At 52.1% G+C, this 24723-nt stretch overlaps 9 protein-coding genes across 9 annotated transcripts; 5 read left to right on the forward strand and 4 right to left on the reverse strand.

Annotated features, from left to right (window-relative positions):
* Positions 1-1816: 1816 nt before the first annotated feature.
* On the forward strand, positions 1817-2353 carry J4E82_011252 (uncharacterized protein; the record flags this gene model as incomplete). Its single annotated transcript, XM_051737460.1, has 1 exon — positions 1817-2353. One exon carries the CDS (start codon positions 1817-1819, stop codon positions 2351-2353), a length of 537 nt encoding a protein of 178 aa, XP_051582772.1.
* A 1403-nt stretch (positions 2354-3756) lies between these two features.
* J4E82_011253 (uncharacterized protein) lies at positions 3757-5013 on the forward strand (the record flags this gene model as incomplete). The annotated part of the gene is made up of 2 exons (XM_051737461.1): positions 3757-4809; positions 4867-5013. 2 exons carry the CDS (start codon positions 3757-3759, stop codon positions 5011-5013), a joined length of 1200 nt encoding a protein of 399 aa, XP_051582773.1.
* A 692-nt stretch (positions 5014-5705) lies between these two features.
* On the forward strand, positions 5706-7554 carry J4E82_011254 (uncharacterized protein; the record flags this gene model as incomplete). Its single annotated transcript, XM_051737462.1, has 2 exons — positions 5706-6813; positions 6866-7554. 2 exons carry the CDS (start codon positions 5706-5708, stop codon positions 7552-7554), a joined length of 1797 nt encoding a protein of 598 aa, XP_051582774.1.
* Positions 7555-7669: 115 nt separating this feature from the next.
* Positions 7670-8092, reverse strand: J4E82_011255 (uncharacterized protein; the record flags this gene model as incomplete). The annotated part of the gene is made up of 1 exon (XM_051737463.1): positions 7670-8092. The coding sequence occupies one exon, from the start codon at positions 8090-8092 to the stop codon at positions 7670-7672; it is 423 nt and encodes a 140-aa protein (XP_051582775.1).
* A 4956-nt stretch (positions 8093-13048) lies between these two features.
* J4E82_011256 (uncharacterized protein) lies at positions 13049-15284 on the reverse strand (the record flags this gene model as incomplete). The annotated part of the gene is made up of 3 exons (XM_051737464.1): positions 13049-15010; positions 15138-15194; positions 15258-15284. The coding sequence occupies 3 exons, from the start codon at positions 15282-15284 to the stop codon at positions 13049-13051; spliced, it is 2046 nt and encodes a 681-aa protein (XP_051582776.1).
* Positions 15285-15583: 299 nt separating this feature from the next.
* J4E82_011257 (uncharacterized protein) lies at positions 15584-17120 on the forward strand (the record flags this gene model as incomplete). The annotated part of the gene is made up of 4 exons (XM_051737465.1): positions 15584-15841; positions 15901-16075; positions 16124-16971; positions 17025-17120. 4 exons carry the CDS (start codon positions 15584-15586, stop codon positions 17118-17120), a joined length of 1377 nt encoding a protein of 458 aa, XP_051582777.1.
* Positions 17121-18296: 1176 nt separating this feature from the next.
* J4E82_011258 (uncharacterized protein) lies at positions 18297-19990 on the reverse strand (the record flags this gene model as incomplete). Its single annotated transcript, XM_051737466.1, has 3 exons — positions 18297-19358; positions 19427-19836; positions 19900-19990. The coding sequence occupies 3 exons, from the start codon at positions 19988-19990 to the stop codon at positions 18297-18299; spliced, it is 1563 nt and encodes a 520-aa protein (XP_051582778.1).
* Positions 19991-21642: 1652 nt separating this feature from the next.
* On the forward strand, positions 21643-22539 carry J4E82_011259 (uncharacterized protein; the record flags this gene model as incomplete). Its single annotated transcript, XM_051737467.1, has 1 exon — positions 21643-22539. One exon carries the CDS (start codon positions 21643-21645, stop codon positions 22537-22539), a length of 897 nt encoding a protein of 298 aa, XP_051582779.1.
* Positions 22540-22732: 193 nt separating this feature from the next.
* On the reverse strand, positions 22733-24399 carry J4E82_011260 (uncharacterized protein; the record flags this gene model as incomplete). Its single annotated transcript, XM_051737468.1, has 2 exons — positions 22733-23046; positions 23097-24399. 2 exons carry the CDS (start codon positions 24397-24399, stop codon positions 22733-22735), a joined length of 1617 nt encoding a protein of 538 aa, XP_051582780.1.
* Between the last annotated feature and the right edge of the window lie 324 nt (positions 24400-24723).

Here is a 24723-nt window from a genome sequence, read left to right on the forward strand (position 1 = left end):
TTTAAGAGCTCTAAACTGAACTGACTGATAAGACGAGAGCTCTAAACTGACACTGAACTGACTGCCAAGCAATCAGTCAGTCAGTCAGTCTCATCAGTTTGGATTGATTGTTAGCAACTCTGGTTGTACATCGAGGACTCGTATAGTGTTCGAATTAGGACAAAGCGCATGTCTCTCGTACACGTTCTGGGCATCTTGTGAGGTCTGCTTGAGATGCTGTGTATGCAAGGTTATATCGGCCATGATCGTTGGTAAAGTGGGCGTGTAAGGCTGACGCAGGCTGAGGACTGGTATTATGCAACCTCAGGATGGCATTGACGCAGAAAGGTAGCACTGCCACTAGGTAGCTTCTGAAGATCGGGATGATCAGACAACAAGAGTTCCAATGTGAGCTCATAGGGAGTGAGAAAGAGAAAAAGTGAGGACGCTGCATTATCGAGCGAGGAAGGCTGAGAGATATCCCCCGCTATACCATGTCCGGTGCGCCACGATCCCAAGGCTTTGTCAAGGCGATAGTGAGCCGGCCGAGATATGTCTCCTATTGTCGCGCTTATACCTGACGTGCGCTATCCTCGAAACACTTTGTTAGAGCGAAGCGCAAGGCTTTGCTGTATGAGTGGGTTGTGAGGAAGCGCGATGTCATCGTCGCGTTTTGGTCGTGAATGGCGATGACATGCGCTGTTGGCGCCCCTGTTTGGTGTGCGTGTTATCTTTCGAGAAATTCCGCGGCACGCAAGTTCATTTGTCTTGAAGCTTTTTCCGAAACACCATGCGCGGGCGAACTGTGTGAGCTTTGAGGTGTGCTCAGGAGACCTCGGGACGCTACAAGCGTGCACGAGCGTGGCCACCCTCGTCACCCCGCACTCGGGTTTACCTCACCGTTACAAATCCCACCAGCGATGTACGTGCCACTCGAAATCCGATGGCGCATGCTTTTAAAACGAGCATACGTACTGGGTAGACATTCCTAGACGACAATGACGTAACCGGGTGGGTGATCCCATGAACAGACACCGCTCGTTAATGATACCAGACGCCTGGAAGACATCAGCGGCGCTTACTGACTGAATGCGTTACTCGACTCTTAAGGTTTGAAAACTGGAAACGTATGAACGTAAAGATGCTGTTGATAATATACGAGAGAGTGTTGGAAGGGTCGTACAACTGGAAACCTGGATCCGAACACATAGCTGGACACGCATCAAGGCGATCATCTACTGTCAAGTCCAGTCTACAAAGATATAGACGTTTTACCGAAGGCGTGAGCTTACATGAACCACATAACGCACACCGTGATCAGATTGCATAATGGCTTAGTCACTGGGTATCTGCTTCGTTTGACTGAGATCACCGGCGAGACGACATTGAACAACCGCGACTACCTGAGTCTGGATGTCTGGATATAAGCTGGCTTTCTCACATACGGAAGGATGACCTCGGAAGTTCCATCGTGAAGCTCGCGGGTTGACCGAGGTTCTGGCAGCATTGCAGTCATTGTTGATCACTCATCAACTCTGCTAAGCTAGATGACGTCTCCCAGTGTTGCGTCAGCACAGACTGTGTGATGAGTAATTGCTAACCCCAGTGAAGGGGTTCTGTGTCTGTGTGAGCACTGAAAAGATGCAGGGAAGCTTAATGAGATGCTCAATAACGGCCCCGATCTCCAATACGTAAGGCGGAACAACTAAACCTACAGTCTTCGCCAACCGCGGCCTATAAGAAGGGATGCACCCTACTATAGCAAACGTACAAGGCCAGCAACACACTTGTCTACATTCAACATCAATACCACAACTTCACGATCTCGATCGGCACTATGTCTACCCCATCCCTACCCCCAATAGTTCCCTACACATCCATGGACGTTTCAGGCGATGAGCGAAGCTCAGCCATCGATTTTGTCAATCGGCTCAACTTTCTCTTTGAAGAATGGGACACACTAAAGATCCTACAAGCCTTTGTTCCAGATGCGAAAGTTTTGCATGTCCACGGCACACTTCATGGACATGAGGATATCATCGAGTTCTGGAAGAAGGTATACCCTACTTTCATACCCGGTGTTCATCGGCACGCTTCCAATCATATTGTGGACCGAGACGAGGAAACTGGTGGCGTCTCTGTGCGCTACCATAACTATCTCTACCGCTACGCATGGCCAGACGACACCGAGGGGATCAAGGGCACTGTGTTACAGTATAAGGAGGACACGGAAGGATTGCCAGCACTCTGGAACGGAGTCACGATGATGGACCGATTGGTTCTTTCAGCAGATGGGTGGAAGCTCAAGGAACGAGTGCTTGGCGGATTGGTGGCTAACAAGAAGCTGATGCCTGATGCTAAATTGACAAAATGAGACATGATATTAGGAACAACTCTAGACAGAATATATGTTCCTGAACCCTTTCAGATTGAATACAGCACATATTCTACCCCTCTATGGCAATCAAAGATCTGTAATTTGACAGGTATGTTGCGAGACATGTGCATAAATTTGGGAAAATGGCACTCCAGATGCATAGAGGTCAAAGAGACTACCAGAGAATGAAGAAGCTAGAGGGGCGCGTAATGTCATGCTCTGAGTGTGACTGAATCCATCTGCAAGAGTCATGCGCGACGTGACCTTGGTGACAGTGATGGGCGGTGGTGCGAAAGTGAGCGACAGATTATCGGTGCACATTGCTGCAAGGGTCATTTGCGTTGGAAACCCGCATATTTGTGCCGATTTCGACTGGATATACGACCGTGCCGAAAACTGCAGACGCGCATCAAGCAGCCGATTGAGCAACAACTTGCTCGTCCCAAGGCCACAGATCTCCAGGCCATAGATGATGCGGCGAATGATACGACGTCATGAGACTTCTTGGTCGGCAGCGCAAGCAATATACATGCCGCAGCGCAATAGATTAAACCGCCCGAGGTGAACCGGGAAACTCAACCTCGTAAACCAGCGTTGAGCCCTGTTTTCATCTACTGAACCGGGTTGCAGGTATTCGCTCTGTGGGGGCGCCACACGCATCGCGACGTCGAAAAACATAGTAATGAAGATTTCGCAGCGCAATGGAGGTTGCATGGCTCGGGAGGATGCTGAGGTGGAGGCACACGCGAAGGCTTGTGTTGGAGCGCGCTAAGGGCCAGAGCAACCGAGCTCCGCCTTCTCTAGACTCTACCCAACCACGTCCCACGAACCACCCGCCCACCGAACCCTCATCTGCGCTAAGTACCATTGCAGTTGCACCGACCGACCGCCATGGACGCGACAATGTTCATATATGAAGTCGAGACGATCTAGTACCCCTCCGTCTCTAGTCAGCCTCAATCTTGCGTTCGCTTCTAACGACGTCAAGACATTCCAAGCTTGTACTGCACCAAGAGCCACCGGCACAGACCCAGGACCCTGCTCGGCAACCGGAGTACACTGCCTAGTACCCGTTGGTAGCACATCACCTCTAATACACCATCATCAAATGTGGAGGCGGGCCGAGTCAGGAGGCAGCACGTTCTGTGCATGCTTCGAGAAGATCTGGGGGCGCAGGTACCATGTCGACATGGTCAACTGACCGAAAGTATGTCTGGGGAAGTTTTGAAACGCATCAACGGCGGCATCACGGACATTGACACCGGCTGAAGTAATTTGGGTATTGATGAAGGCTAAGTTGATCGCCAGTACTAGGGTTGAGCGAGAACATACATATATGTCTTCCTGACGACGGTGTTGTTCTTCACGCACTCCATCTCACAATCTCTTCTTCGGTCAAGATGCTATCCAACATCCTTCTTACTGCTGCGCTCGCAGCAGGCGTGGCTCAGGCCTTGCCCCAAGCGACCAGTGTCACGAAGACTACCTCTACGGCTCGCGCCACGACCACCGCTGCAGCAACTGGTAACCCTTTTGCTGGCAAGGACTTCTACGCCAACCCATACTACTCGTCTGAAGTCTACACTCTGGCCATGCCTTCGCTTGCTGCATCTTTGAAACCCGCTGCATCCGCCGTCGCCAAAGTCGGTTCATTCGTTTGGATGGACACGATGGCCAAGGTGCCCACCATGGACACCTACCTCGCCGATATCAAGGCCAAGAACGCTGCAGGAGCAAAGCTCATGGGAACCTTTGTCGTCTACGACCTGCCCGACCGCGACTGCGCAGCCCTTGCTTCCAACGGCGAGCTCAAGATCGCCGAAGGCGGTGCAGACAAGTACAAGACGCAGTACATTGACAAGATTGCCGCCATCATCAAGAAGTACCCGGACGTCAAGATCAACCTTGCCATTGAGCCCGATTCTCTGGCTAACATGATCACAAACATGGGCGTTCAAAAGTGCGCAAACGCCGCGTCAACCTACAAAGACCTCACTGTCTACGCCCTCAAGACACTCAACTTCCCCAACGTGGACATGTACCTCGATGGCGGTCACGCCGGCTGGCTAGGCTGGGACGCCAACATCGGGCCAGCTGCAAAGCTATACGCCGAGGTATACAAGGCGGCTGGCTCGCCCCGTGGCGTCCGTGGTATCGTCACCAACGTCAGCAACTACAACGCCTTCCGCATCGCTACCTGCCCTGCCATTACCCAAGGAAGCAAGAACTGCGACGAGGAGCGCTTCATCAATGCTTTCGCTCCTTTGCTGAAGGCTGAAGGTTTCCCAGCTCACTTCATCGTCGACACTGGACGCAGCGGTAAGCAGCCCACTGGCCAGCAGGCTTGGGGTGACTGGTGCAATGTTTCGGGCGCTGGCTTTGGCATCCGCCCTACTACTAACACTGACAATGCGCTTGTCGATGCTTTCGTTTGGGTCAAGCCCGGTGGCGAGGTATGTAATGGTCTTTTGAAAGGTTGTCTGATGAAATGCATGCTAACGGTAGTGTAGTCTGATGGTACTTCTGACCAGTCTGCTGCGAGATACGATGGCTTCTGCGGCAAGGCTTCTGCTTTCAAGCCTGCGCCTGAGGCGGGTACTTGGTTCCAGGCTTACTTTGAGATGTTATTGAAGAACGCCAACCCTGCTCTCGCATAGAGTGGAAACACTGGGGTTGAATAGAAGATTGGGACTAGACCTGTGTAAGCATAGAAGGGAGAGTCAGAGGATGCACTGTACATAGCCACGATAGCATCTTACTCTTCAAAGCCAAGATTGAACGAACTTGTGAATGAGGAATTGGTATGATTGGTCTCTTCGCGTTTGTCAAGCTCTCCTCTGTGTCGACTTCAGTGTATGCAGCTGTTCATGTTCAGCCCTGGTGTGTACCCACGTGGGGGTCTGGCAGCGGGAAGCCACATGTCTTGGCGGAGCTAACAACGGCCGATCTTCACTTTCGCGCGACTCTACGCCACACTTGACCTGACAGGCCGCCCCCCACTACTCCTTCACCACTACCCTTTGACGTACTAAACCGAATCATCATTTGCGCGCATCGCTTCCCCCTACACGTGCGATTGCTCCACGCTCGTTCACCTCGCAGCGCACCCATTGCGCCCACCAGACACTCATGCGGCTCCAGTTCTATCGATAAGGCAGCGGAGAGGGCAATGCAACGCCCCCAGCTTTCACCTCTGCGGTCGAGACTGCTTCCATACCTCGCCGCTACAGGCGCCTGTATCGCGCTATGGAGCTCCCCGATACCTGGCGCCCACGCTGCCGAAGTCCCTGCGGCCCCCGACCACGACGTCCTTGACAGCCCCGTACTTTACGCCCTTCCCAACGGCGAAATGTCGCAGATTGGGCATGGAGGACACAATCGCATAGAGAGTGACGGCTATGAGCCGGACTTTGCCTACCTCGATCGCAGTCTGATTGGGCGGCAGGCCGACGTGCTTGACACGTTGGTCAACAACGAGGGGATGCCAAAGGACATCAACCCGGAGGAGACGATGCACTTTGTGTTCAAGAAGGGCGAATTGCGCGTGAGAAGTGCTCTTGACGTTCCCACGGAAGCTCTGGAAGCACGGGGAACGGAGAATGTTTCGGACGGAGTTGGATCGGCGGATGATGTTGCGCCTGGCACAGGCAATGCGAGTGACGAGGATGAGGCTGGACTGGACAAGCGCCAGTCTGGTGGCAGTCGCGTCTGGCTAACTGCCAACACTTGTCGTCAGCCTATGCCGAACGGAAATACGACGGACGCCATGAAGAACCATCCTCAGCTCGTCATGTACGTCTCCACATCAGCGCAGAATCAGCGGCCAGGCCCAGATGCAACGCAAGACACTCTAACCAACATAACGGGCGTGCTGTTCGATGGTGGCTACGCCAGTTTTGAGCTCAATGCTACGTCAGATGTGTACATTGGCATTGGAGCGCCCAAGCTAGAAGAAGACTGGTTCGGCAGCTGGCATTTTGAACTGGCTGCCAGCACCGACGGACCCTACCACAGCTACAACGCCACTGAACCGTTCCTGTACATGGTGGATACTGACAGCGAGTCTGCGTTATTCATCACGTACGACCTGGGCGATTCGAACAAGACGGAGGATGTCGATAAATGGAAGGCGCAGAACCCTTTCCACATGTACGCTTTTCCAGATGACGAGTGGACTCCAGTTACGGGGCTGGAACGGTCATATTGCGCGCTCAAGGAACAGTTCAATGTGAACACCACGAGGAACTTCACCATTGACACGAGTATCACGACGAAGTTTAGCGGCGACAGCTTCATGCCCAAGAGCCAGTTCCATGTCAGGAACTTGCAAGCCGCGAAGACATACAATGGTTTCGTAGTAGTTGAGGGGAGCCAAGAGCCACTATACATTGACCGCGTAGGCACAACGCGAGGCGGAGGCCGGGTCTTCCAGGCCTTCAACTGGACCACAAAAGCCGGTTCGTAACACACTCTCCCCCACTCAATCGCTCTACTAACGACCATACCCAGACGACTCCTGCCAAGTCCTCTTCGACCTCGACTTTTGTGACACGGTCGCCTACGCCGTACCATCCAACACCCGCTTCAAATACAACGACACGGCCCTTGCAACAATCTACGACGATCAAGCCCGTGAGTACTACGACAACTTCACAAAGTCGCTGGCACAGGTTGCTTGCGACACCGTCTCTGAATCGCAATACTCGCTCGCCCGCACCTGCGACGACTGTGCAAAAGACTACAAATCCTGGCTCTGCATGGTTCTCATGCCGCGCTGCGAGGACTGGACCGCAAACGACTCGTCGCTCGTCCCGCGTAATGTCAAGACACCTTTTGCCAATGGCTCCTTGCCCGACATGATTCCTGGCTTCAACGACAGCGCGGCGTTTGCTCGCAGTAGGAATCCGCTCATCGACGAGGTCATCCAACCGGGTCCGTACAAGGAGATGAAGCCCTGTGAGGACATGTGCTTTGATATTGTGAGGAGTTGTCCTGCGCAGATGGGGTTTAGTTGTCCGAATGGGGCGCAGAGGGAGAGCATGTATGGCCGGAGGGATCCGGATAATGATCGGTTGACGTGTAATTTTCCGGGAGCGGTCGTCAAGTTGAATGCGAATAGTAGTGGCGAGGCGTTGGGGGTGCAGATGCAGGGTGTGATGGCTGTTGTTGGTATAGTCGCTGCTATGTTGTTGGTTTGAGATGGAAAGAAGACGTTGTGCTCCCCTGGCATTCAGGTAGAGAAGCGCATGGGGGCTAGCATTGTCCTGGCGTTGCAACGAATATCATATATGACCTTTGCTTCACCAAGGTATCTCACACACTAAACTCCAACCTGTTTCCCGCAAAGTCTCGTGCAAAGAACCTCGTTGGATACTCGACGCCCTCCGCCCCACTATTCTTCGCACCAGGCTTATCAGCCATCAATGGCGCGCTCTCGCTCTCCCCTTTTCTCTCAAAGTGCTCCCATACCCTGATTTGCAGCTCGTTCAGCGCTTCTACGCTCCCAACCCGGAAACAAGGGTGGCGTGAGGAAGGATGAGCAAAGTCCTCGGGCTTGCCGATTGCGACGTGGACTTGCTGGCCTGATGTGCCGATGTCGAACCAGGCGAGTGTTTCGCGCTGGAGATGGGGTACGGGGCGTGGTGTGAGGCCGAGGGTTTGGGAGTAGAATTCGTGGGCGAGGTGGAGGGTTGATGCGGGGACCACGAGGTTGATGTGGTGAATGCCTGTTATCATGTTGGACGAAGGTGTGAGATGGATTGGTTGTGTGGTTGATGGCTGGGGGGTATGAGGACTTGGCGCTGCACGATGGGGTGAATGCTGATTGCGGGGTCAAGACGTGGAGGCGGGCGCAAGCCCCCAGGCTACTGGTAGTGAGTCGTTGAAAACGATGATTAGCCTGCGCCTCATGCAACATATCTCACCCAATGAACACTCAGCTTTGTATGCTGTCGACAAGATGATTGCCTGGATGCAGTATACGCTCAGCCTCTTACGTCCTCCGAAGCCAGATACGTGCTGCTGTGGTTTCATCAGTCTGGCCTGCTTACCCCGCATAGCAGGCTGCCAGTGCTACTTACATACTCTGATATAGAGTGCAATCAAACCATATTTACCATTCAGACGACACATTTAGCTATCACATTCTAGATAGCAGCGGGAATGTCATCTACCACGCTGCCCAGCGCATACGATTCTTCTTTGTCTGGTGTGAACCACGTCTGTGATGAGTGCAGCAATATGGGTCACGAGATTAAGCAGCTTTGTGAAGGCAATAACCTCGAGATTCGCAAGTCCCGAGTATCAGTGCAGCGAAATAGATCGATTTGTGCATTCTGTGAGGTGATCGCATCTCATTTTCGGCTCGAATCTGGAGAGGACGAAGGAGATTTCAAAATCCACAATGCAGATATCTACGGATCATTACACGGATTGAATATTTGGGATGGAGAGCGTCCCGGGTTTCAACATCTCGAGCTGGATGTTTTCACCATGGAAGGTTTGAAGCCGTTCCTTCTTTCCGATGATAGAAAGATAATCCTAAGGCTGATTATGGACTCAGGTAGCATTCCCGCCACCACCAAGCATATTACAGGTAGATGTATCAGGGCCGCTTCGAATCTTGACCAAGCGAGAAATTGGTTAGATAACTGCCTTCTCAACCATAACCACGGCTCGAATGCAGCTACCACCCGTCCGGCTAGATTGGTGGCAGTAGGTGCTGCTGACGGGTCTGAGTTCATCAGGATTGTAAATGGCTCAGATGCAGACACAGAATACTTAGCAGTCAGCTATCGCTGGGGGAACGAGACGTTGCTTACTACAACCGAAACCCTCGAACTATTTCACACCTCAATACCTTGGGTGCAACTCCCTCAAACATTCAAAGACGCTATCTTTATCGCACGCCAGCTCGGTATAGGCCATGTGTGGATAGACTCTCTGTGTATTATCCAAGACAAGTTGGACGATTGGGAAATCGAGTCAGCTAAGATGGCAGACATCTACAAGAGCGCTCTTTTGACTATCATGGCTGCCTCCGCATCAGACAGTCAAGGAGGCCTCTTCCGATATCGTCATACGACCAAGGAATTGGCAGTTTTACCATACACGGATGCCAGTGGAGCAACACAGTTTAGTGTTCTCGTTCGTAAAGCACTCCCATACTATCAGAGCTTTATATCCGCCACCCAGCTGTTCCGGCGCGGCTGGGTTTTCCAGGAGCGATTAATGTCGAGAAGGAAGTTGATCTTTGGCAAAGACCAAACATACTGGGAGTGTAGCGACGTTGTCCAGTCTGAGTCGAAGAAACCAAATCAACCCCGGCATGAAGCTTGGAAGACGAGAATCACCGGGACGTTTCGAGCCTTCTCTGACCCAATATGCAAAGCTGTCGGCGTAGACCATGACGGATCACCGGAATCCTTGTGGGAAACTGTAGTGTTGCAATATTCTCCATGCGCCCTGACCTACGAAGCAGACAGACTTCCTGCTCTGAGCGGACTTGCGCGAACATTCGCACAACGATTCGGTGGCACTTATGCCGCAGGACTGTGGAAAGAACACATGCCCAACAGCCTTTTGTGGTATGTATCTTCAGGACGATCGAGAGCGACCTGCAAAGGGGAATACTGTGCCCCATCGTGGTCTTGGGCATCGACAATGAATCAGGTTGTTTTCCATGGACTTGGTGGGAACAGCGAACTGGAGATCATAAGCATCAACATAAAACTCGCCGGTCAGGATCCATATGGCAGAGTTTGCCCCGGTAGTTGCATGTGCGTTCGAGGTAGATTGCGCAGGGGCAGAATGGTCGAGGGAGAGAGATATGGACCAGCAGTGTGTCTGAAAACTGGACACAAACTCTTGGAAAGCAGAATATTCATGGACAGAGACAACAAAGACCTGCCTGTCGAAGTCGTCTACTTGGAGGTCACAAGCGGCAACGGTAAGAGACATGACATTGCGATTTGTCTCTTGCTACGTGGAACAGGAGCAGACAAACATTTTCGAAGAGTAGGCTTGGCTACTCTTGAGCCCGTTCGTCGAGACGAAGAATACCTCTTTCACGGCCTTCATAAAGAAGTTATCACATTAGTGTAATTCAAAGATACCTTCCCATCTTCAATTGTACTGGTTGTTCATACATACAAGCATTAGTAAGGAAATCACTTCCTTAGAGGTAGTTCCTCTAATACCGAAGTCTAGACTAGCTTTGAGAGTAGTTGTGAACTTTAGCTCTAAATTTCTTGTTACCTTTACTATTTATATAATACAGGAAGTATTTTAGAGTTCAAGTAATATACATCTAACTGTAAAAGTGACGAATACATTCGATGTTGTGGTGGAATCCTACTGTAAAGCGTGGGGTTGCGATCTTTTAGGGGGCAAATCTTGTTAGCCGCCTTAGCTATGCTGTTGGGTGTCACTTCGGGGCGCTCCAAAGACCGGTCTAGAAGCGTGGGATGAGTGCATGTTTATGTTAGGCTGTAGGCTGTAGTCGCGGTGGAGATGTCGCAGTGCATGCCAAGGAGCCAATCATCTGTCTTCTGTCTCAGCTATGATATATGTGGCTGACAACGGGACCAGCAACATGTGTGCCATGGCGAAGCGAAATCTGAAAAATAAATGAGAAGAAACTGTATAAGAGCAGGGTGATCTCCGACTGCATGCTTATAATTGATCCACATTCGGCAGTAACATCTCTGCTCGTATAAAATGACCTTCGTGCATTTTACTTCCGACCACCCAGGGCTCGACTTAGGCAAGCTTCTAAGTCTCTGGACACTCGCCCTTGCTCCTCTCATTGCCCACGTAATAGCAGGCGCCCCGGAGCCAATATACCTCTGCGCCAAGCCACCAAGATGGATCGACTATGCTGTATTCTGGAACCCTACATCAATCATCTGGCGTTACTTCATCATATTCGATCGCAGGATTCGTGCCAGAAACTGGGATCGCGAAATTCTGGCCTCGTCCAATGCGCTTTTTTGGACGACGAATGGCTGGAATGGAAGTGAAGATATGATAAGAGAGGGGGGGAAGTATTGTATAAGGTTACCGCCTAAAAGTCACGCAGAGCTGTTGTCGAAGTCGTTCATGAATACTGTAATCGTGACATTGCAGGGCGTGCAGGCTTTGTACGAGTTGCTCTTAATGGAGGAATTCAACAACGACATGAATTTGGCTACCGTGTTCCTGCCACTTGCGCTGCTGGGTCTCATACGGCTTCCCTCAGCTCTCTGGATCACGGATGGTTTCGCGTACAATCACTACGACATAAATCTAAGCAACAAGAGGGCCATTCAAGTCACCACAACGACAAAAGCAGGATACCACGAGTTGAGCACCGTACCATTGTCAGACGACGACACGCCTCAGTGGCCACCTCAGACAGGGGACGATACCAGCTACGAAGAATTCCGCCCTCGGACAAGCATTCATGGCTACATCGCGAGAATCATCTTCTTAACTCCACTACTAGGCATGGCGAGCCTAAGCGGCTTGTGGACCTATCGGCTTTTGAAAAATACTATTTACTATTCCACTTACATTACCGGCACGGGACTCTTTTCACTCATGCTCTGGTGCACCTTCAGCTTCGGAAGTGCCGTCGTCTTCATCCTCAACATCGCAAGAGCACAGGACAGAACTACCGTCGTTCCTGGAGTGTCGACGTTGTGGTACCGCTTATACTCCGCTATCCTTTTCCTTCTCATGCTCGCATTGTTCATCACGGCGAGTATCGAGACTAAACAAACATGGTGCGGAAAAATCACCATCTTGTACGATTACGACGTCTGCCCTTGGATCTCGTACCTACCGCAAGACACATACATGTACTTCAATGCGACGGCTAAAGATGGCTCGCGCAGTTGGACAGGCTCCATTAACGCGACGAAGGCGTATTTGGCCGGTGATTACTTTTTGAGAGCTGTGAATGCCTCCCTTGATGCTACCCCTGAGACCGCGCACGGGTTTCTAAATCAGAGTTTAGAAGAGTTTATGAGAAACGTCGATAGTTAGGAGGATTGTATTAAGCAAAGTACCAAGTAAGATATTGCGTACAGGTCAGACAAATCAGTGCGCAAGGCTTTAGAGTTCCTCGCTTTTTAGCTCAAGAAGCACAGCTGACGATTCCTGAATATCTTGAAGCAGGGACCGGTAAGCATGCCCTGCGTTTGTGGGTGTGGACTACGGACCCATGGTGTCGAAAACTCTGTTGAGATTAGATGGTCATGGAGACAAGAGAGTCAAGATTCTCATTTGGGATGTACGCGAGATTATCTGTTGTCATAGCATCGTGCAAGCATACTCACGATGTGAAACCCATCTCACACAGCACTCCCAGCTAACGGATTCCTGGTGGTAGCCCTCATGTCACATGCAGAAAAGGTTTTTGAACTCGTCCAAGTATATACTACATAGCGTGATCTACAGCAAAGATCAAACTCGTACGCATTTTTCCTCCCAGAAATGCTACAAGTGATTACAATAAAAACGCCGCCCATATGCTCAAAGGGTATCGCTCGTACCGAATGCTTTTTGGTGGCTGGATCGGGGGGAAGCGAGCCGAACCAGATGTATGTCCCAAACCATGAAACGCCATGTCAGTTCTTCCATTGCCATCACATCAGCTCTTGTTGCACACTCCTCCGCTCCCCATTCTCGCACCATCTCCATATCTGTCGATCAAGCAGACACCAAGGGTCCATGAAAGTCCCTCAACGCAGCAACAAGATCATCCTCGCGCATCAACTGCAGCAGCAGCTTCTCCTGCACCTCCTTCCACTTTCTCAAATCATCCAACTCGCGTGTGCTCAGCCATTTTTCTTCGTTTCCAACGACATCAGAGCGCTCGGCTTTGGTAAGGGTGAACTCAATCTTCTCCCTTTCGTACCTGATCCTCTGCAAGATTCTCACCATACCCTTGTATGTATCATGCAGCAACTTCTCCCTCGCGCGCTGCCGATCGTACCACACGAGATGGAGCGAGTGTTTTGCTTCGCGGCGATCTACCTTGGGTATCTCTTGTGTTTGAACGAAACCTTGAATAGTAAGATCATTCACAATGCCCCGGACGTCTGCAGCCGACATCATCATGACGTTGCACATGGCTCTCTCATCCAGTCTACCCTTTTTGCGCAGGGCGCGTACGAGCTTAACTCCCAACGAACCTTTGCGTGCCGAGATGGTGTTTTCGAGTTCCGTTTGTATCATCTGGCGGGCGATTTCGTCAAACTCAATGTGCCATTGTGAGAAGCCAGCACGAGAATGCCAGGTAACGAAGTGGAAGGGATCTTCAGCCAACATCTGGATGTGTTTATCCACCACCTTGGTCCTCTCTTCCATGTTCAGTTTTGCGGGATCGGTCGGATGCGTCCAGACGTTTGTGCGGTTGACATGCCCTTTACGGGTGATTTGCACAGCGGCGTTGGGGTCGATGCCCTCGAAGATATCGAGATCACCACGCTCGCGGCTAAGCTTCGTCGCAACGTCGCGCGCGGTTACAAGAAAGCGAGGGTCAATCGAGGCGTCGCCAGATTCGCCGCCGGGGAGAGGTGGATCGGGCCATTCTTCCCAGCACCGGGGTGTCTTGGATTCGAGCATGCGCAACATGGTTTGGTACACACGCGCGGTGACGGATCCCAGACGTTGCTCTACGAGGTGTACAAGCTGCTCCGACCGCATGGCGACTGCAATCTTCTCCGGGTTGACGCGTATGACAAGATCGTCGTCGGATGAGGGAGTTGCGTAGCCATTTGCGCCGTTCATCTTCATGCGCTTGTTGGCGCCGTTGGGTTGTCCGCCTTTTGCGAACTTGGGGACCGTGAGCCATTCGTCACGCATTGCCCGTTTACGTTCCAGGGTGCCTCTGTTAACGACGTCTTTGTCTTTGGTACCGGTAGGTGTGATGCCTGCGTTGTCTTGCTCAATGGACTCTTGGTAGAGCATGTCGTGCATGTCACCTGGGGACAGGTATTGCGTTTCGGTAACTGTCCTGACCCACCCACGCTCTATCAATAGCTGTATGAGCTCGTATAGCTCGTCGACAGAGGTGATGTCGCTGCCATCCTGCTCTTGCCCAGGCTCTTCTGGCGCGCCGTTGTGGGTTATGCTGTCGACCTTTGAAGCCTTGTCGGCCTTGTGTACGCCGTTAGTTTTTCCATGGCCGTTTGTGAGGTCTGGCTTTGCGTCGTCCAACTCGGACGGCATGCCGTTCGCGACGCCATTTGTCTTCACTGTTCCGTTGACGTGGTTGCCGTTGGTCCGTTTCCGCTTGGAGCCTGCGCCGTTGGCAGTGCCGTTGTCTGAGTCATCGTCGCTTTCGGTTTCGGGCGGGAAGTAAGCTTCCTTCAAATCGGCGATGCGCGTGTGGCCGAGGGCAAGCAGGTTGGACATGACATTTGCGGCTTTCTTGCCGAAGCGGTCTTCGACCAGTTTGACAACCTTGCCGAAGCGGACGATTGCGTAGGAATTTTGCCAGTCGATCTCATAGTAGGTCAAGGGCGCATCGCTGCCGGAGTGGAAGATGAGGTGCTGCTGGAGGAGGATGACAAGGCCGTACTTGATCTGTCGCCCGTTCAAGTAGGAAGCGCGTGCGATGGATGCGAGACTTTGGCGCCCATGACGCGCGAGGATTGAATAGACGCGCTACGAGTAGTTAGAACAGTGTGGTTGAATGCGCCCGTCGCATGCCTGAAGTAGGAAGATTTCTGCGCCTGAGCGCGACAATGCGCGGAAGATAGTCGGGTCAAGAAGATTGTTCGGTCAGACATACAGCCGCAAGTTCACCGTAGACATCCTCGACCAGGAAGGTACAGAGTTCAGCAAGGACCTGGAGGATGGTTGGTTATGATTCATTCGTCTGGCGCATAGGCGCGGCGGCGTCGCATCTTACCGGAGTCTCTCGCTGGTTGTAAGACATGTTTGGGCCTAGATATTTGCCAGATATCTAGGATGGAGTAATGCTACCGTGGAGACATTGGTGGGCGCGTCTTGGTTGCTGTCGAGGAAAAGTGATGGTGCGGCCTCGAATAGAAATGGAAGGGTGGGGTCGTTCGTCTCCAAGCTCCGGCCAATGGAGGATTAGGCTTAAACACTTACGTCTTGGCAGCCGCTCTAACTTTGTGACGATTATCCTCACCACCAGACATCTCCGACTTGCTTCCATCCATTGCCGTCCCCCACACCCGAATCAGCCCTCCGCCCGGCGCCTTCCACACGATGCTCTCCCGAACGACCGCCTGCCGGGGCGCGCAGCGTGCCGCCCGCCTGCCGCCCGTCTCCCAGTGCCAGCGCCGCGGACTCGCTGCCCCAGCTTCAGGCTCCTTTCAGTACCAGTCCGGCGAGGCCAAGGGCGTCAAGTACGCCAGCAGAGACTTTGCCGGCCCTACGACGACGCTGGCCCTGGTTGCAAAGGCCGGCACGCGCTTCCAGCCGCTGCCAGGCCTGACCGAGGGTCTTGCCAACTTCGCTTTCCGGGTACGAATATCTTGTCCGGCAAGAAAGCATCCAAGAGCCAACTGACGCTCTGGAACTAGGGAACCGAGAGACGGTCGACGCTGCGCATTGTCCGCGAGTCGGAGCTTCTGGGCGCCAGCCTCAACGCCCACCACTCGCGCGAGAACCTCGTGCTCGAGGCCAAGTTCCTCCGCGATGACCTGCCCTACTTTGTCGAGCTGCTCGGCGAGGTCGCCAGCTCCACCAAGTACCAGCGTATGGACCTTGAAATGACTCAATGGAGATGGAATTGACACAGCACAGCCCACGTCTACGCCGAGGAGGTCCTCCCCATGATCAACTTCGCCCACAAGAAATTCCTCGCCAGCGTCACCGACATGGCCACCCAGTCTGCCCACAGCCTTGCCTTCCACCGCGGCCTCGGTGTCCCCACTGCCTCGGCCGCGCCCACGCCCTACACCAAGTACCTCGACGCCGAGACCATTGAGTGGTACTCCAAGATTGCTTACGCAAAGCCCAACTTTGCTGTTGTAGCTAACGGTGCCGACCACGGCGAGTTCTCCAAGTGGGTCGGTGAGTTCTTCGAGAATGTGCCCAGCGCCCCTCTCCAGGAGTCCGGCATCGGTGCCGACCAATCCAAGTACTTTGGTGGTGAGGAGCGTATCGCGCACGACAGTGGTAACGCCATGGTCATTGCCTTCCCCGGCTCAAGCTCCTTCACCGGCAAGTTCTACAAGCCTGAAATCGCTGTCCTCAGCTCGCTGCTTGGTGGAGAGTCGGCCGTCAAGTGGTCACAGGGTTTCACCAAGCTCGGCCAGGCGGCTGCTCAGGGCGCCAAGGTCAAGACCACCAGCGCCATCTACTCCGACGCCGGCCTCCTCTACACCACCATCACCGGATCTGCCAAGGCTGTTGCCCAAACCGCCCAGGCCTCTGTTGATGCTATCAAGAAGATTGCCGCTGGTGAGATCTCAAGCGAAGAGGTGTCCAAGGCAAAGGCCGCTGCCAAGTTCAAGGAGCTCGAGCACGGCCAGGACATCCGCGCTGGTCTGGAGCTCACCGGCAACGGTTTGATCCACAACACTCAGCCGTACCAGATCGACGAGGTTGCTAAGAAGATCGATGGCGTAACAGAAGAGGCTGTCAAGAAGGTGAGTTTCTGCGACATCATTTCCAATGTACTACGTGCTAACAAGACGTTCAGGCCGCCAAGGAGCTCCTCGAGAACACCGCCTCCGTATCGTCCGTCGGTGATCTCTTCGTACTACCGTACGCTGCGGATCTCGGCCTCAAGGTGTAAATACAGTGATTATGTAGCGCAGTTAGATGGAGAATCTCGTTTGTGTAACATTATCTTGTGATAGTCCCTGATAGATGCGATCTCGTATGAGAGTTCTTTTGTTCGAAAACAGTCCAAGTTATGCTGTGCCTGCGTGAGACAACCTGTGGCATTTCTCCTTGTACGATTGATGCTGCTCACGTCTGCCACGTGCCAGCGCGTCAACGCACGGACCAAACCGCCCAACATCGACGTCAACCCAAACACGTCTCACTGCACATCTCACAACAAGGCACCCCCGCCCCCACCCCCACCGCCAACAGCCCATTGCACGTACCACCTGGCAGCCAGATACAAAGCTCTCTTGCAGTGTGCTTCAGAACCTACTATGGCGCCAACTCTGTATCCTCGCGCCACCGTCAAGAAGATCGTGAAGGCGCATTCGAACCGGCAGATGAGCAAGAACGTGGATATACTGGTACGTCTGATGGATACAGGTGAACCGAAGAGGAACGGAAAGCCATGCAAGAAAACAAGACTGACATGCAACACAGATCTACCTCAATTATGCGTTGTTCATGCAAGAGTACGTACCGACCACCTGACAATATTCCACTACGTGATGGCGACACGACGCCCATACCTTGCGATACGATACGCAATGTGATTGACAGCGAGGCTGCTGAGAGATGAAGGAAATAGGAAAGAGAAAGCGGGGAGAATTGGGTTGTGTCGCCATGGACGTTCGAGGGAAATACAGTGGAAAGGGAGACGTGGGCTGACGCGCATTGACAGACTCATCAACGAAGCAAGTATCAAGAGCAAACAACGCGGCGAGAGGGCTTTGTCGGCGAGGAGCGTGAAGAGGGTTAGTGAGAATGTGTTGAGGAAGTACAAGGGCTAGGGTGACGCAGGCTGGATTGAGCATGTGCTGGATCCTTGAATGAGCGAACCAGTATCTGTTGGTGTATCTCGGCTGATGGATCGGACGAGGGTGTACTTGGCGTTTTAGGGAGAGATTGGTTGCGTTTTCAGGATACCCGGAGAATCACTGCTGGCGTTCTGGGAATAGTGGTTCATTGACTTGTCCACGCTATCGCACCATCCACATTCGAAGTGGTTTTACACCACCGAACATACATTCCAGCTGTCTGATCAGAACTTTACACGATACTGAGCCGCTTCCCAAGGCGCATGTTAGTCCTTCAAGGCTTTTACCACTTCTTCTGCGCCACGCTTCCCAGCTGTGATAGCAACTTCTAGATAGCCCTTCCACTCGTATGCGGTCTCACCACCTACGAAATGCAGGTTTCCAAATGGCTCGCGTAGCGCTCGGCCATGGGTCCTCAACATCCCCGGTCCCATAGCACTAGTAGGTGCACCATCAAGATACGGCTCCTTGGTCCATTCGACAGCATTCACCTCGAGGACGTCTCGCGCTTTGTCAGCTAGTTCAGGTCCGACAAAGGAAACTAGGTGGTCGATGAGCGCCTCCTTACGACTCAGCTCGCTCAATTGGTGCCAAGCTGCGGCAGTATCACCAGCAACAAACAAAGCAAGCGAGTACTGCTTTGTCGCATCGTCGCTGATATCCCAATAGAAGCAGATGGGGCCTTTCATGGACATGAACTTGCCCTGAAGGCCTGCGTCTTTCCACCACGACGAAGTATACGTCACAATGACTTTTGCATAGATACCCGGCTTCGTACGCGTTACGAGGGCTCTCTTCGAATGGGGTAGTGGAGGGCTGAATCGAATGTTCGTATATGTGTTGGTGGGAATAGCAAGAATGACCTTCTTTGCCTGATATCTCGTTCCGTTTGAAGTGGTTACTTCGCAGACATTCCCGTACTGCGTGATGCTGTCAACCGGAGCATTGATCTGTACAGATCCGGGCTCAATAGCACCTGCTAACGCAGTCGCAATAGCGGATGTTCCTTGTTTGATCTTTAATGCTTGCGCTCCCCCTGGACCATCGGTATTGATGCTCGCGAAGCCGCCGGCTGACTTGACGTAATCCAGGATATAATGGATCCCACACTCGTGGGGTTCGCGACCAACCCATGCCATGGTGAGGAACCTTGCAAGGCCCTGGAGTAAAGCATCGTTATACAGACCTTTCGTAGTCAACCAATCCGAAACACTGATGTCTTCCTCTTTGGGAAACGATTCAAGGCTGTGGATATCTGTCTCCTCTGCGGCCAGGGTTAAGGTTTCCACGAGCTTGCGAAGTCTCTCTGCCAACTCTGGGTTTCTAGTCTATCTCAAAGGATCAACATTAGTCTCATCTCCAGGTGCTTCATTCAGATCCACAGGCCTTATCTTACCTCTGGCAGGCTCGTACTGGCCCGTACAAAACTCCCGTCATGCAGCTCCCATATCACATCACCCTGAAGGTATTGATCCTTGCAGTCGAGTCCAAAACGCCTCGTCAGCTCATAAACGGTTGGTTGTGTGACCTTGTTAATCCATGTCGCACCCAGCTCCACAAGTCCAGGGCCACTTGTCAGCTTCTGCGTGCGACTGCGACCGCCGATACGATGCTTGGCTTCCAAGAGCATGACGCTGAGACCAGCCTGATGGACATCGTATGCTGCCATGCAACCTGAGAACCCACCACCAATGACGACGACATCGACTTCTTTAGCATTCGATGGCTGACTAGTGCCGTCTTCCTCAGCAGTCCAGAGCTGTGCGAGGCCTCCGACACACACCACTGCTTCAATCTCGAACTTGGCTTATGGAAAAGCAAGTCTCGGGACTAGAATGAGAGTCGTGGTGGGTTGCAGGGGAGTCCCACCGTCGCTAATTGCAAGTAGCGAGAGAGCAGCAAACAGTTCCTCATGCATGTTCAGGCTCCAGTCGACGATGTAGAACGTCAGCTTCACCATGTCCTTGGCTGAGGTGTCAGCTGCTCTGACCACGTCGAGGAGATTTTTGGCTGGTAGAAGTGCCTGTTCCCCGAATGCACTGGGGGACAAGCCATCGCTATGCTGGCCCAGCTGAGATCAAAATGTATCGAATCTAAATGTGATCATGAGCGCTTGAGTGATGACCATTAGTGATGCGTTGGTCCAGAGACTTTTATATGCGTTTTGTAAAGCCGACTGCTGGAGTCACTGTAGTCTATCAAGCTCCGTTAACACTTTCCATCGGCCTACTGGTGTATCAATCGCAGGGAAGTCGCAGTCCTCTGTATTTTCCATCACGACGGTGATTAGTTTCAGACCTTGGCCTTCGGCTTCCTTGAACAGTCTTCATCGTCATTACGACGGGAAGTTTGCAAACAGTCCTGCGACCATGCCAATGCAGAGCGAAGGTTGTCGAAATCGGACCGAGGTGTAGCTTTGAACAGCATACAGAAGCCATGAATCGGATCACAAGTGGTATAGGCTTTGGGAGGTTTTCATAGCCATATACCATATTTTTGCTGCCCCGCGGAATCAGAGAAAAGGGCCGACAGCATCTTATCTAGCCGCGTTCCAGTATCTAGCCGCTGTATCGATAAGCATCTAGCCGCTAATTATTCTCCTTAGGCCCCATCTGAATGTCTGTACTTGCTTGGACACCACACGCAGAACCCACTTGTCGAAGAATCGCGCTCCTATATCGTATGCCAATGCTAAATGGAAACGCGCAGCGCCGTCCCTACAACCAATTCTTTTACGGAAGCATTACGCAGACCTAGCCGCAACTTTCCAAGGTCCACTTCTGGGTGTCTTACGTGTAGACAACGGAAAAAGAAATGTGACGAACAACATCCAACTTGTTCTGGCTGTTTGCGCAGCCATGTGGCGTGTCGTTGGCCTGCTCCCTCTGCGTCCACGCGATCGCCCACTCCACTGGCTACAGGGATGCGCCTCAAACAACAAGAACTCCGCCAAAGCTACATCAATACGGAAGCTATCGCTGTCTGGAACTTGTCACGCCTCACTTTCCTGAGCCCAGAGCGTCCATGTTTTCTGACCAAGATATCTGGAACTTTGCTCGAGCACTACGTCACCCGGACGGGTACTCACCTCGTACCTTTCCCACCCTCGTGCAATCCCTTTGTGCGATTGCTATTGCACATGGCGATTGCCGACGACCTTATCATGCATAGCATCCTCGCTCTCAGTGGAATTCATTATTCAGGGTACGATAACATCGAAGAAGGGCTTGTGTCGCGTGCAACATGGAGTCACTATCAGAGATGTCAACAATCAAGCCAATCAAGCTGAGCTAGCCTTATATAGTAAGCTACTAGCCTATGTAAGCTAGACTCCTACTAAATATGGCTAGCTCAGCTTGATTGGCTTGATTGTTGACATCTCTGGTCACTATGCCGCCGTCGTTCGCAGCCTGCGGACAGAGCTTGCGTCTTTCGGAACCGGCCTCGAAGATTCTATTAAGACTTTACGCCTTCTTGTTGTTCTCATCATACTATGTCATTATGAGGTATGTGAATAGATGCTTCCATGCATGCTTCTCATCCTGCTGTAAACCTGCTAACACCAGGCTCGCTTTGCCTTTGAAGGTGATATCTGGCGACACCCAAGGAAAGATGTTTCAGCATCTTCGTGCAAGCAGACAACTCATCCTGTCATTACGGGTTTACTCACGGAGTCTACCCACTGACTCTTGCCGTCAACTGTTTGGCTTTATGTGTGAGCTATACGCATACCTCGTCCTTGCCAATACTTTGACCCCGCATGCTGCCATCCAAGAACGCACCATAGTCTTTGATTCGTTCATCATTCACCTCGATGAGATTGGTGAGTCTGTCTATCGCGGCATTATGCTTGGAGGCTTACATGGCCTGTTGGAACTCATACCGTTGATCTCAGTATTTGCTGCCAGTCGGTTGAGAGAAGATGCTGTCGAAAGTGACAGCGTCGCACAAGATAGGGGTGGTGCGGCAAAGTCTCGACCTGTCTTGTTGGACACGTACAGGATACTTAAAGCTCGGATAGACGGTTGGTCTTTGCCTCCCTTATCGGAACAAGCAAGCGATTCAAGCATTGTCGCACCCACGACTTGCGCAGCAGCTATCAGAAGTCGGTACAAAGAGTGCCGCATAGCTGGAGAAGTCTATCGCCACGCCCTTTACATTTACCTGTCTTCTTCGATGGCTGGCCAGCTATGTACAGATCAAGACGTTCGTGCCTCGCTCCACACGCACGCATGCGCCATTCTGGATCTTGTCACGACCCTCTCAGAGCTATCATTTGATTACACCATGCTCTGGCCTGTCATTATCTGTGGCTCATGCTTGACATCCAAGTCACGCCAGGATTTTCTGCTCGCAGCTCTTGACTTTTCTCGATGCCACATGGGTCATATGAAGACAGCGTCGAACTTGCTGAAGTTGCTGTGGGACGATCCGGATCCGAGGGCTTTTGGTTCTTATGGATTGTATTTTGTTATAGAAAAGTATAAGATCAACTTTTGTGCGATATGATAGATAAAGCGTTTACTACCTGTGGGCAACGAACTAGACTTGACACTCTGTCCTAAGCATTGGCGCACGTTCTACCTTATACTCTTCATGGGCTGATATTGGCAGGCTCAAGAGTGTAGGTCGTATTAGAGTTAGTCGCTGCGATGCGATAGGGACCGCATTCACTTGATCCGCACCCTCATGTGTTACACTCTTATCTCTCAACAACAAACCCTTCCCAATCCGGCATTGCAGCCCTGCACGACCTGTCATACTCGACCAAGCCTTTCAGATAATTCAACATCTCTCTCTTCTTCCCAGGGATGTTTGCACCCATATACCAGCTGTCCGCATCCTCGAACACCAACATCTTGCTCGTTACTGCAATGTCATCTGCCCATGCTTGTGCCGCTTCAGGGGTGGCATCAAGGTACTTGATCTTTTCCTCCCGCACCTTTTTGAGCATGTCCACAACGATGTCGACCTGAACCTCAACTATCGTTGGTCCGTTACCTAATGCAGTTGGCGCTTCATCGCTGTTAGCTGTATCATCTCGCTGTTTGAGCGATGCAGCTTACCTTGAGGCCCGTATACCATCCACATATTAGGATAACGAGGAGCCGCCAAACCCAGATGCGTTCGAACACCATCCTTCCACTGATCCATCAATGTTTTCCCATCAGTTCCTTCGACGCCCATGGTAGAGAATGCGCCTGTGTAATTGTCGAAGCCTGTCGCCAGTACGATGATATCAAGTGGTATCTCTTCCCCTCCAACTTGCAAGCCGGCCTTTGTAAAGGTCTCAATAGGCGTCGCTTTCAGATCCACAATTCTGACATGATCCTGATCGCACACCTCGTAGTAATCCTGCTCAAGACCATTCCGTTTCGCTATGATGGGATGTGGTGGCTCGAGAGGCGCGAGGATATCTCGCTTCACTGGGTCCTGAATTCGCGCACGCGTTTTCCGGGCCCAGTAGTCGTATACCATGCGATTGTCTTTGTGATCGAACAAAGCAGAGGAAAAGTTTCCACCTGCAAAGTTGAAACCGCCGCGTTGATACAGCTCTTCGAGAAACTTCTCTCTTTCCTCTTCCGATAGCATCTGCGGTGATGGAACAGGTGGTGGATTGTATGGGAATCCGCTGAATGAATTTCGAGCAGCGGTCCTCAGCACGCTGTTCAAAATCCCCTTGAGCGAATCTTGCTCCTCCAAAGAGAGTTTCCGCTGTCTCATAGGAAGTGCCATGTTTGGCGTACGGATCAAGGCCACGAGCTGTTTAGCTTCTCTTGCCATCTCCGGCACGATCTGCAGAGCTGTTGAGCCGCTTCCAACGACTGCAACTCGTTTGCCGTGTGTGTCCACGCCTTCCTTCGGCCACTTGCTAGAGTGTAATAGCGTTCCAGTGTATTGGTCGAGGCCCTCCCATGTTGGCATATGTTGCTTGTAAGTCGAGCCAGTACACAGCAAAAGGTGCTTGCAGGTAGCCACATGGCCTTGTTCAGTCTGTACTGTCCAACGACCGAGCTCGGTATCGAAAGTGGCCTTGTTTACCCGTGCATTGAACGTGCAGTCTTTGCCAATGCTGAGAACTTTGTCAACATGGTCGAAGTATCCTTGCAATTCCTGCCACCCGGGGAACCGTTCAGACCAGGTCCATGTTTTGTATACTTCTGGGATTGAAAGCTGATAAAAGGGAAATTCCGAGTCGACTCGAGCTCCGGGATAGGTGTTGTTGCTCCATACACCGCCTAGCCGCGGAGTGCCTTCGAACAGATGGATTTTGAAACCTTCAGCCCGTAATCGCCATACTGCATACACACCACCGAATCCTCCGCCTACAATGAGGATGTCAGTATCAATCGCTTTGCTGGTCGCCATGGTGTCTTGTTCTCTGAAGAATTGGATCTTGACAGGAATTGGTCGTGCATCAACCTGCAATATATGCTACAAGTGTGGCAATGACCTGTACGCCCTGTCGCCCCACGGGCCCCTCGATACCCAGGCAAACATGTCAATACAAAGTGCCGAGGTTATTACCAGAACTTTTAATCTACTGGTATCAAGTCGCTGGGCGTAAGGCATCCTGTTGCATCGAATCGTCTGACATTCACGCCCCGTAAGCACCACCAACGACTGTAAGGCCTGCTTCCTCGAAATGATCATCGCATGTATTGCCGAATCGCGCATGTCAAGGGGCTAAAT

Source organism: Alternaria postmessia (assembly GCF_024291825.1).
Source record: "Alternaria postmessia strain BMP 2775 chromosome Unknown scaffold_179, whole genome shotgun sequence".
NCBI classification, from domain to species: Eukaryota; Fungi; Ascomycota; class Dothideomycetes; order Pleosporales; family Pleosporaceae; genus Alternaria; species Alternaria postmessia.